The sequence below is a fragment of the Anolis sagrei genome, chromosome 1 (genome assembly GCF_037176765.1).
Source record: "Anolis sagrei isolate rAnoSag1 chromosome 1, rAnoSag1.mat, whole genome shotgun sequence".
Classification (NCBI taxonomy): domain Eukaryota; kingdom Metazoa; phylum Chordata; class Lepidosauria; order Squamata; family Dactyloidae; genus Anolis; species Anolis sagrei.
The window spans coordinates 333,128,403-333,141,260 of NC_090021.1; the positions used below are offsets into that span (position 1 = coordinate 333,128,403).

General features: G+C 43.7%; 1 protein-coding gene across 1 annotated transcript in view; it reads left to right on the forward strand.

Annotated features, from left to right (window-relative positions):
• The first annotated feature begins 247 nt into the window (after nt 1-247).
• DHRS7 (dehydrogenase/reductase 7) overlaps nt 248-12,858 on the forward strand; it is a 36,649-nt gene continuing 24,038 nt past the window's right edge. Inside the window, exon 1 of the mRNA XM_060754016.2 lies at nt 248-458. Coding sequence (XP_060609999.2) covers nt 329-458 — 130 coding nt within the window. The 5' untranslated portion in view covers nt 248-328. The remainder of the gene's footprint in view (nt 459-12,858) is intronic.

A 12,858-nucleotide genomic window follows, 5' to 3' on the forward strand; every position in this document is an offset into this window, starting at 1 on the left:
CTTAGCCTTCTCTGCTAAAGAGTGCTGGTGGGGCTTCACCAAAGGGTAACTCCTTGAATTCCATAGCCTTGAGACAAGGCAGGTCGGGTGGGTGGGATTCCACTGCAGAGAGAAAGAGGGAGGAAGCTTTGGAGGCAGAGGCGGAGGCCAAGAGAGGGAGGGGAGGGGAGGAAAGGCTGGGGAAGGCAAGGGGAGGGGGTCCCAGGCTCCACCCCACCGCCTCCCTTCCTCCCTCCCTCCCTCCGACGAGGTGGGGCCAAGTCCGCCCCACTTTGCCAAGCGAAGGGGAAGAAAGAAAAGCCTCCGCCGGGCTCGCCTAGGTTTTGCCATGGCCTGCCTCCTCTGCCTGGCACTCGGGTTCCTCGCCTTGGTCATCATGGCCCTCCTGGTCAAGCGCTGGATCCGAGCAGATGCTGACTTGACCTTGCTGTGGGCCGAATGGAGGGGCAAGAAGCCCGGTAAGGAAAGCCCCCTTTCCCTCCTCCCCCTTTCCGCTCTCCACTGTGGACTTGGTGGGCACCCCTTTCTCTGCCACAATAAGATCTTGTTTCCAAAGCTTAGATACATATGTGTCGCCTTCTCTGAAGCATAGAAATCCCAGGAATCCAGAGCATGAAAGGGATTCTCAACTCAATCTGCATTATTTCCACTACAACCACTTCTGCTTTCCTTCTTTTCTCCTCCTCCTCCTTGGCATGAAACGTGGCGCTTCAACTTCCTATGGGGTGCATCTCCACTGGAGAATTGATGCAGTTTGACACTGCATTAACTGCCAGGTCTCAGTTCTATGGAAGCCCAGGAAAGGTAGTTTTGCAAGGTAGCCAACACAATGCCCAAGACCGCACAGCCTTGAGAAATGCTTCTAGTGTAGACCAGACATGGGGCAACTTGGGCCCTCCAGGTGTTTTGGACTTCAACTCCCACAATTCTATGAAAGCCCAGGAAATGTAGTTTTGCCAGGTATTTGTAGTTTTGCAAGGTGGTTTTGCAAGGCAGTAGGACACCCAAAAAGTGCATCTTCAAGGATGGATGGCATCCTTGAAGTGACTAGACTGACCTTGAAGGAGCTGGGGGTGGCGACGGCCAACAGGGAGCTCTGGCGTGGGCTGGTCCGTGAGGTCACAAAGAGTCGGAGACGACTGAACGAATGAACAACAACAACAGGACACCCAAAAGTGCATCTACACCAGGCTGTTAGGAAGTGTGGAAGTGGGGGGGGGGGGGTCCAAAACATCTGGAGGGCCCAAGTTGGTCTATGCCTGGTGTAGATGTACCCTTGGGCATCCTATTGCCTTGCAAAACTACAGATACCTTGCAAAACTATCTTTCCTGAACTTAGCCCTGGCAATTAATACAGTGGCAAACTGCATTCGTTCTAGTGTAGACCAGGCATGGGGCAACTTGGGCCCTCCAGGTGTTTTGGACTTCAACTCCCACAATTCTATGGAACCCCAGGAAAGGTAGTTTTGCTAGGTAGTTTTGCAAAGCAGTAGGACACCCAAGGGTGCATCTACACCATGCATGGACCAACTTGGGCCTTCAAGGTGTTTTGGACTCCCAACTCCCACAATTCCTAACAGCCTGGTGTAGATACACCTTTGGGTGTCCTACTGCCTTGCAAAACTACAGATACATACGGATACCTTTGCAATATATCTGTAGTTTTGCAAGGTAATAGGACATTTAAGGATGCATCTACACCATGCATGGGCCATCTGGGGCCCTCCAGGCGTTTTGGACTTCAGCTCCCACAATTCCAGACAGCCTGGTGTAGATACACCTTTGGGTGTCCTACTGCCTTGCAAAATTATAGATACCTTTGCAATGTATCGGTAGTTTTGCAAGGTAGTTTTGCAAGGCAGTAGGACACTCAAGGGTGCATCTACACCAGGCATGGGCCAGCTTGGGCCCTCCAGGTGTTTTGCACTCCAACTCCCATAATTCCTAACAGCCTGGTGTGGATACACCTTTGGGTGTCCTACTGCCTTGCAAAACCACCTTGCAAAACTATAGATACATACAGATACCTTTGCAATGTATCTGTAGTTTTGCAAGGTAGTTTTGCAAGGCAGTAGGACACCCCAGGGTGCATCTACACCAGGCATGGACCAGCTTGGGCCTTCAAGGTGTTTTGGACTCCCAACTCCTACAATTCCTAACAGCCTGGTGTAGAAGCACCTTTGGGTGTCCTACTGCCTTGCAAAACTACAGATACATACGGATACCTTTGCAATATATCTGTAGTTTTGCAAGGTAGTAGGACACTCAAGGGTGCATCTACAACATGCATGGGCCAGCTTGGGCCCTCCTGGTGTTTTGGACTCCAACTCCCATAATTCCTAACAGCCTGGTGTGGATACACCTTTGGGTGTCCTACTGCCTTGCAAAACCACCTTGCAAAACTATAGATACATACAGATACCTTTGCAATGTATCTGTAGTTTTGCAAGGTAGTTTTGCAAGGCAGTAGGACACCCAAGGATACATCTACACCAGGCATGGGCCTTTCAGGTGTTTTGCACTCCCAACTCCCACAATTCCTAACAGCCTGGTGTAGATGCGTCCTACTGCCTTGCACAACCACCTCACAAAACTACAGATACCTCGCAAAACTACCTTTCCTGGGCTTCCATAGAATTGTGGGAGTTGAAGTCCAAAACACCTGGAGGGCCCATGTTGCCCCATGTCTGGTCTGCACTAGAACGAATGCAGTTTGACACCGCATTAATTGCCAGGGCTGAGTTCGATGGAAGCCCAGGAAAGGTAGTTTTGCAAGGTATCTGTAGTTTTGCAAGGCAGTAGGACACCCAAGGGTGCATCTACACCAGGCATGGACCAACTTGGGCCCCCCTAGGTGCTTTGGACTCTCAACTACCACACTTCCTAACAGCCTGGTGTAGATGCACCTTTGGGTGTCCTACTACCTTGCAAAACCACCTCACAAAACTACAGATACCTTGCAAAACTACCTCTCCTGGGGTTCCATAGAATTGTAAGAGTTGAAGTCCAAAGCACCTGGAGGGACCAAGTTGCCCTGTCTACACTGTAGAATGAATGCCGTTTGACACCACTTTCACTACCATTTCTCAATGCTGTGCGGTCTTGGGAGTTGTGTTGTTTACAAGGTCTTTAGATTTCTCTACCAAAGAATGCTGGGATGTCACCAAACTATGACTCTCAGGATTCCCTAGCATTGAGCCATAGCAATGAAAGTGGTGTCAAACTGCATTCAGTCTACATCAGCGTTTCTCAACCTGGGGGTCGGGAGGGGTGTCAGAGGGGTTACCAAAGACCATCAGAAAACACAGTATTTTCTGTTGGTCATGAGGGTCCCATGTGGGAAGTTTGGTCCAATTCTATCATTGGTGGGGTTCAGAACGCTCTTTGATTGTAGGTGAACTATAAATCCAAGCAACTACAACTCCCAAATGTCAAGATCTATTTTTCCCAAACTCCGCCAGTGTACACATCTGGGCATATTGAGTATCCATGTGAAGTTTGGTCCAGATCCATCATTGTTTTGAGTCCACAGTGCTCTCTGGATGTAGGTGAACTACAACTCCAAAACTCAATATTAATGCCCACCAAACCCTTCCAATATTTTCTGTTGGTCATGGGAGTTTTGTGTGCCAAGTTTGCATCAATTCCTTTGTTGGTGGAGTTTGGAATGCTCTGGTTAACTATAAATCCCAGCAACTACAACTCCCAAATGTCAAGGTCTATTTTCCCCAAACTCCACCAGTGTTCACTTTTGGGCACATTGAGTATTTGTGCCAAATTTGGTCCAGCGAATGAAAATACATCCTGCATATCAGATATTTACATTACGATTCATAACAGTAGCAAAATGACAGTTATGAAGTAGCAACTAAAATAATGTTATGGTTGGGGGTCACCACAACATGAGGGACTGTATTAAGGGATTGCAGCATTAGGAAGGTCAAGAAACACTCTTCCACATGGAATTTACCTTTCTGCCTTCTTCTCAGGATTCCTGATGGGAGTCACAAGACTTCCAGGAATTTGAGGCAGCTGCTTCATTGGGGAGGGAGGATTGGAGGGGAAGAATGAAGGGGCCTCTCCATCTGCAGCCTGTGTGCTTATATTGAAGGATCACTGTTGATGGTTGAATTGAAGTTACAAACACTTAAAAATGTATACACTCAGGGCCCTTCCACACAGCCAGATAACCCAGAATGTAAAGGCAGAAAATCCCACAAGATCACTCTGTTGGCTGTTGTACTGGATCACACTTCAGACACTTGTGTGATGTATTGGCAAATAATACATGCAGATCCCAGTAAGGTGGCCTTCTGCAGCTGGCAGATGGTAATTTTGTCAATGCCGATCATGTTTAAGTGCAGGCCAAGGTCTTTAGGCACTACACCCAGTGTGCCGATCACCACTGGGACCACCTTGACTGGCTTGTGCCAGAGTCTATTATTATTATTATTATTATTATTATTATCATTATTATTTAATTCACTTCAAAGCAGATAATCTGGATTTTGTATGGCAGTGTAGGTCCCTTCTACTCAGCTGAATAACATCTCACATTTTCTGCTTTGAACTGAAATATATTTGAACCCAGTTCAAAGCAGATATTATGGGATTTTCTTCCTTGATTTTCTGGGTTATATGGCTGTGTGGAAGGGCCCGTACAAAGGGCCTCAATGTGCCTGTTGCTGTGTTATCTCCCGTCATTTATTTCCCCCAAGCACCTTGGGGGGGAAACAAATTGTGGGGACAACCGAATAAATCTGAGCAATTTTGATTGTGAAAAATGATTATCTTGGCTAATTTAGCGGTGAGGGAAGAGGTGTTATTCAACAGTGGAATTCAACTTCTGGAGGCATCTAAGAAATGCAATTAACTTTAACTGTATTTGGACCAGAAAATAGGATTGGTGGGTTGGGCACTTGAAAAACAGAGTTTTGGGTGGAGACGCATGTGAGCCCAGGCCTGTATTTTGCCCACATCTGTTTTATTGAATCATTAAAATGTCACAAGGAAAAACCTTGTATATATGTTCAGAGGGCAAAAGTTTGCCAAGGTCTGATATATATGTTCAGAGGCCTGATATATATGTTCAGGGGCAGTGGGCTGTATTTTAGAGGACTTGGAAGACACATACACACACGTACACGTAACAGCTGTGCAGCATGTTGGTTTTTCATCTTATTTTTATGGGCAGCAAGTGTCCCAGTGGATGCCAAAAACAGGCATTTAGAACTGGACAACTTACTTTACAGCTACAACTTTGCTAGTGCAACAAGGGTGTTGTTGTTTTTTGCAAGCCAAAGAAACATTTCCCAGATGTTCTGGAGCAGTCCTGATTTCTGTGTTGGAACTATAAAGTGGCCCCAGGCCATACACGTTTTTTGATCTGTGTTTTTGTCTATCTTGCCCTCTATAATCATAATCCTTATAGAAATCCCTCAATTATCTGACAAAATATTTCCAGACTTAGGCCCCTTCTACACTGCCATATAAAATCCTGATTATCTGCTTTAAACTGGATTCTGTGGCAGTGCAAATTCGTATAATCCAAAGTGGATAATGTGGATTATTTGGCAATGTAGAGAGTTGTTTTTATCAGAGCTCTAGCATTTGCTTTTATAACTGGTGGAGCACATATGTCAACAGACATGTGTAATCTCATGTTTCTCCTAAGTACTGTGCCAGGTGACTCATAGCAATAAGCTTAATCTCAGGTAATAAAGTCAAGCAATACAACCTGATTATTACTGTTGCTATAACAATGCTTTTAATTTATTTAAGCATTTTGTGGTTGTGTTTCATCATAATTGTTTCAAGAATTAGTTCGCAGTCAGCTCTCCCCATTTGTTTTGGCATAGCCCCCCTTCCATGAAAGTGAAAAAAAAACCATAGTAATAATATTAATATTTATTTATTTATTTACAGCATTTTTATCCCGCCTTTCTCAGCCCGAAGGCAACTCAAGGCAGCCTACAGCCGTGATGGTAAACCTATGACACGCGTGTCAGCACTGACATGCATGGCTATTTTTGATGACACACGGCCACATGTGGCCACATACAGAGAAGTACACCTTATAAGAGCCAATCTAATTCCATCCTTAAATTTGTAAAAGGCTCTACAGATTTAACATCTGCAAATTTGAGCATTGTTCACTCCATAACTCAGCATGGAATATACATTTTTCTTACTTAAACTATAAATATTGCAATATTATGGTTTTTTTTCTTGAAGTTGACACCCCACCCAAGTTATGCTCAGGTTTTTGGCAAATTCTGACACACCAAGCTCAAAAGGTTGCCCATCACTGGCCTACAGATTGGCAACAATTTGACACCACAACATACATACATACATATCAATTAAAAACATTTAATATAATAATCTATATAAATAAAAATGTAATGTTCGTTTGTGGGATTAACATAACTCCAAAACCACTGGAAGAATTGACATCAAATTTGGACACAATACACCTATCAGGCCAACAAGTGACCATCACTCATAAAAACACTGAAAAACACAGCAGAAGACACTTAAAAAGCCAAAAAATTCAAAATACATTACAATGCATTCACAAAACCACATATATATACCTATATACATATACAAAACACATATACACAGACTGGGCCACAGCAGTGCGTGGCAGGGGACGGCTAGTAATCGATATAAATAAAAATGTAATGATAGTTTGTGGGATTAACATAACTCAAAAACCACTGTTCGAATTGACACTGAATTTGGACACAAGACACCTATCAGGCCAACGAGTGACCACCACTCATAAAAACACTGAAAAACACAGCAGAAGAGACTTAAAAAGTCCAAAAACAAAAACAAAATACATTGCAACACATGGTCAAAACCACATATATACACAAACACATATATACACAAATAATATACACATATATACAAACACAAAACACATATACACAGACTGGGCCACAGCAACACGTGGCAGGGGACAGCTAGTATTAAATATAATACACTATATTTATATGCCGCTCTATCTCCTCAAAGGGATTTAGAGCGAATTACAGTATATACATATATAAGCAAACATTCAATGCCTTTTATACAGTAAACAACAACATGCAATACACAAACAAAGGCGAAGGTTTCCCATTCCATCTCCAGCGTCTTGGATGCGGTGCTCAACTTTGGCCATGGGGAGGTGCTCTTGTTCCATTTCCATGCCGAGGAGCCTTGTTGTCTGTAGACTCCTCTTTTGCCGGTATGGCTACATGGGCGCATTTTACCATCCGACTGAGGCGGTACCTATTGATCTACTCACATTACATGTTTTTGCACTGCTAGGTTAGAAGAAGCTAAGGCTTTGAGAAATGACCTCTCTGTGGGAATCTCTGTGGGAATCCAGTGCCAGCAATGTTCAAAGTCTTCATGTGAAACTTCTGGAGGATACCACATTGAGAATGCTTGAATTTACAGATCACTGTGGTTAATGATGCTGTGTGTCACGGTTTTGCCTCGGTGTCGCAAAACAGCAAGGATGTTGCCTCAGTGTAGCAGCCCAGAGTTGCACAAGTGGGATAAAGTCATAAGGGTTGGAACATGGAAGTAACATTGTATACCCAATCTGATCTGTGCTCAAAATGCCAAGGACATATCCTGCGTCTTCCCTGTTTCCACCTCCCCATGTCACAGACTTTGTATTTTTGCACAATGCGTGCCTAGTGGATGTTTGTGTTTGTGTTCTATAATAAGCTGCTTTGAGTCTCCTCGTGGAGAGAAAAAGCAGGCTATAAGTAAACATAATAATCTATATAAATAAAAATGTAATGTTCGTTTGTGGGATTAACATAACTCAAAAACCACTGGACGAATAGACACGAAATTTGGACACTACACCCCTAACGGACCAGTGAGTGACCATCACTCATAAGCCCCTCCCAAAATATAGCGGAAAGGACTTAAAACCCCCCAAAAGCTAAATGACAATACAGTGCATGTGTGGAAATGACAGTTTCCAGCATCCCCTAGACCAGGCCCTTTAGGGGAGGAGGATGCTTCGAATGCACTGCTTCCAAGCTGCAAGCTTGCTTCTCCTTGGATTTCTTTGAGAGCATTCCAATCCATACATATTTTCTATTTCCTATTCCTGGACTGCAACTCCCAGCAATCCTCCAGACAAATAAGATTTATAGATTAGGCAGAGATAGATAGTAGGTAGGTAGATCAATCAGGAGGACTGCTGGGAGTTACAGTCCAAGAATAGGTAGAGAAGGAAGAAAGGAGAGAAAGAAAAAGGGAGGAGAAGGAAGGAAAGAGAGAATGAAGAAAGGAAGGAGAGAAAGAAAGAAAAAAAGCGGAACGAAGGAAGGAAGGAAGGAAGGAAGGAAGGAAGGAAGGAAGGAAGGAAGGAGAGAAAGAGGGAGAGAAGGTTGGCCACAGCAACGCGTGACAGGTATAGCTAATAATAATAATAATAATAATAATAATAATAATAATAGTAATAATCCTAGTAATAATAATAATAATAGTCCTAGATGCTTGGGAAGTGTTTGACTTGTGATTTTGTGATATGAAATCCAGCATATAGATCTCGTTTGCTGTGACATGCTGTGTTTTTGTGTCAGTAAAATGATGATGATGATGATGATGATGATGATGATGATATAATAATAATAATAATAATAATAATAGACTCTGGCACAAGCCAATCAAGGTGGTCCCAGTGGTGATATGAAATCCAGCATATAGATCTCGTTTGCTGTGACATACTGTGCTTTTGTGTCAGTAAAATAATAATAATAATAAATTATTATTATAATAATAACAGCAACAATAACAACAACAACAACTGGTAACTGCAAGGACTCTGGCACAAACCAGTAAAGGTGGTCCCAGTGGTGATCGGCACACTGAGTGCAGTGCCTCAAGACCTTGGCCTGCACTTAAACACAATTGGCGCTGACAAAATTACCATCTATCAGCTGCAAAAGGCCACCCTACTGGGATCTGCACGCATTATTTGCAGATACATCACACAGTCCTAGACACTTGGGAAGTGTAATCCAATACAACAGCCAGCAGAGTGATCTTGTCTGCTGTGGACTTATCTTGTTGTGTTTATAATAATAATAATAATAATAATAATAATAATAATAATAATAATAGGTTGTTGTAAGTTTTTTCGGGCTATTTGGCCATGGTCTAGTGGCATTCTCTCCTGACATTTCACCTGCATCCATGGCAAGCATCCTCAGAAGTTGTGAGGTCTGATGGAACTAGGAAAAAGGGTTTATATATCTGTGGAATGACCAGGGTGAGACAAAGGGTGTTTTCTGCTTCCTTGGATACTAGGATGCAGAACAATGGCTTCAAACTACAAGAGAGGAGATTCCATCTGAACATGAGGAAGAACTTCCTGACTGTGAGAGCCGTTCAGCAGTGGAACTCTCTGCCCCGGAGTGTGGTGGAGGCTCCTTCTTTGGAAGCTTTTAAACAGAGGCCGTATGGCCATCTGTCAGGGGTGATTTGAATGCAATATTTCTGCTTCTTGGCAGAATGGGGTTGGACTGGATGGCCCATGAGGTCTCTTCCAACTCTTTGATTCTATGATTCTATGAAAGGGCTCTTGTCTGCTGGAGCTAGGTGTGAATGTTTCAACTGACCACCTTGATTAGCATATAATAGGGTTTGCGCACTCGGTTACTTTTGCATCCCTTTTAAATTAGGCCAAGATCAGACTATGAGAAGAGCAATTGTGCACCTACACTTCAGTTTGATACCTCTTGAATTGCAATTGCTCAATGTTATGGAATCGTGGGAATTGTAGTTTTGCAAAGTTTTTAAACAAATTCAATTTTGGGAAAATGCAAGGAAAAAGGAAGAGGGGCCGACCAAGGGCAAGATGGATGGATGGTATCCTTGAAGTGACTGGCTTGACTCTGAAGGAGCTGGGGGTGGTTACTGCCGACAGGGAGCTCTGGCGTGGGCAAGTTGTGTCGAATTGTATTAATTCCACTGTGTAGTCATTCAGTAAGAGTAATAGCTACTCTCGCCCTACTCTTTTTAAAGCCGTGGCCATTGTTAAATGAATTTTCAAAATTGGACGTAACCAGTAGCAACATAACAGAGTGTCCTTCCTCCCCCAAAAACTTGCTGACACAGAAAATAGAACATTTTCTGCTGACACAGAAAACAGAACATACAGTGCCGGACTTGGTACACAGTAGACTAGCCTGGGTTGGCACACTGTTCTCTAATTGTGTTGGGATACAAAGCTTATCATTGCGGTCAACATACTCAGTGGAGGTCCTGATTGTTAATCATGGAAGTTGTAGTCCAATGTCCCCAAGGGTGCAAAGTTGGGGGAAGTTGCTGTGGAGGATTATTAGTACTAGTGGATGAAAATTCTTCATGCTAAGGGAATTATAGAATTATAGAGTTGGAAGAGACCACAAGAGCCATCCAGTCCAACCCCCCTGCTATATAGGAACACCCAATCAAAGCACTCCCGGCAGATGGCCATCCAGGCTCTAATTAAAACTTCCAAAGGAGAGTCAATCATGCTCTCATGCAGCAACATATCCCATTGCAAAATAGCCCTTTACTATCTGGAAGTTCTTCCTAATGTTTAGGTGGAATATCCTTTCCTGTAATTTGAATCCATTGCTTCTGGCTTCATAGAATCATAGAATCAAAGAGTCGGAAGAGACCTCATGGGCCATCCAGTCCAACCCCATTCTGCCAAGAAGTAGGAATATTGCATTCAAATCACCCCTGACAGATGGCCATCCAGCCTCTGTTTAAAAGCTTCCAAAGAAGGAGCCTCCACCACACTCCGGGGCAGAGAGTTCCACTGCTGAACGGCTCTCACAGTCAGGAAGTTCTTCCTCATGTTCAGATGGAATCTCCTTTATTGTAGTTTGAAGACATTGTTTCGCGTCCTAGTCTCCAGGGAAGCAGAAAACAAGCTTGCTCCCTCCTCCCTGTGGCTTCCTCTCACATATTTATGCATGGCTATCATATCCCCTCTCAGCCTTCTCTTCTTCAGGCTAAACATGCCCAGCTCCTTAAGCCGCTCCTCATAGGGCTTGTTCTCCAGACCCTTTATCATTTTAGTCGCTCTCCTCTGGACACATTCCAGCTTGTCAATATCTCTCTTGAATTGTGGTGCCCAGAATTGGACACAATATTCCAGATGTGGTCTAACCAAAACAGAATAGAGCAGTAGCAAACAACATGATAGGTTGTTGTAGGATTTTGGGCTGTGTGGCCATGTTCTAGAGGCATTTTCTCCTGACGTTTCGCCTGCATCTATGGCAAGCATCCTCAGAGGTTGTGAGGTCTGTTGGAAATTAGGAAAATTGAGTTTACGTATATATCTGTGGAAAGTCCAGGGTGGGAGAAAGAACTCTTGTCTGTTGGACGTAGGTGTGAATGTTTCAATTGGCCACCTTGATTAGCATTTGATGGTCTGAAACATCAGGAGAAAATGCTTCTGGAACATAGCCATACAACCCAAAAAACCTACAGCAACCCAGTGATTCCGGCCATGAAAGCCTTTAACAGTCACGAATCACTGGGTTGTTGTAGGTTTTTTTGGGCTATATGGCCATGTTCTAGAAGCATTCTCTCCTGATGTTTCGCCTGCATCTATGGCAAGCATCCTCAGAGGTTGTGAGGTCTGTTGGAAATTAGGAAAATTGGGTTTATATATCTGTGGAATAATGTCCAGGGTGGGAGAAAGAGCTCTTGTGTGTTGGAAGTAGCTGTGAATATTTCAGCTGACCATCCTGATTAGCATTTGATGGCCTGACAGTTTTTAGATGTGACTTGTTACTGCCTGGGGGAATCCTTTGTTGAGAGGTGATTAGTTGTCCCGGATTGTTTCTTGTCTGGAGTTCCCCAGTGTTTGAGTGTTGTTCTTTATTTACAACCACTGAAATCCACAAGAAACATGTGGATAATTTCAACAGAAAGGAAGAAGCAATGAAAATGAACAAAGTATTGTCGAAGGCTTTCATGGCCGGAATCACTGGGTTGTTGTAGGTTTTTTTGGGCTATATGGCCATGTTCTAGAGGCATTCTCTCCTGATGTTTCGCCTGCATCTATGGCAAGCATCTTCAGAGGCAGTGAGGTCTGTTGGAACTAGGAAAATGAGTTTATATATCTGTGGAATGACCGGGGTGGGAAAAAGAACTCTTGTCTGTTGGAGCTAGATGTGAATGTTTCAACTGACCATCTTGATTAGCATTTGATCTGGCTATCAGTATTAAAAAAACTCTAAAATTACAACAGCAAAGCAGCAGAGGGGAAACAATCAGGGACATCTAATCGTTTCTCTACAAAAGATTGCCCCAGGCACTGCCAGGCCATCAAATGCTAATCAAGGTGGTCAGTTGAAACATTCACCCATAGCTCCAACAGGCAAGAGTTCTTTGTCCCACCCTGGTCATTCCACAGATATATAAATTCACTTTCCTAGTTCCAACAGACCTCACTACCTCTGAGAATGCTTGCCATAGATGCAGGCGAAACGACAGGTGAGAATGCCTCTAGAATCATAGAATCATAGAATCAAAGAGTTGGAAGACACCTCATGGGCCATCCAGTCCAACCCCCTGCCAAGAAGCAGGAATATTGCATTCAAATCACTCCTAACAGATGGCCATCCAGCCTCTGTTTAAAAGCTTCCAAAGAAGGAGCCTCCACCACACTCCGGGACAGAGAGTTCCACTGCTGAACGGCTCTCCCAGTCAGGAAGTTCTTCCTCATGTTCATATGGAATCTCCTTTCTTGTAGTTTGAAGCCATTGTTTCGTGTCCTAGTCTCCAGGAAAGCAAAAAACTGGAGAACATGGCCATATAGCCCGAAAAAACCTA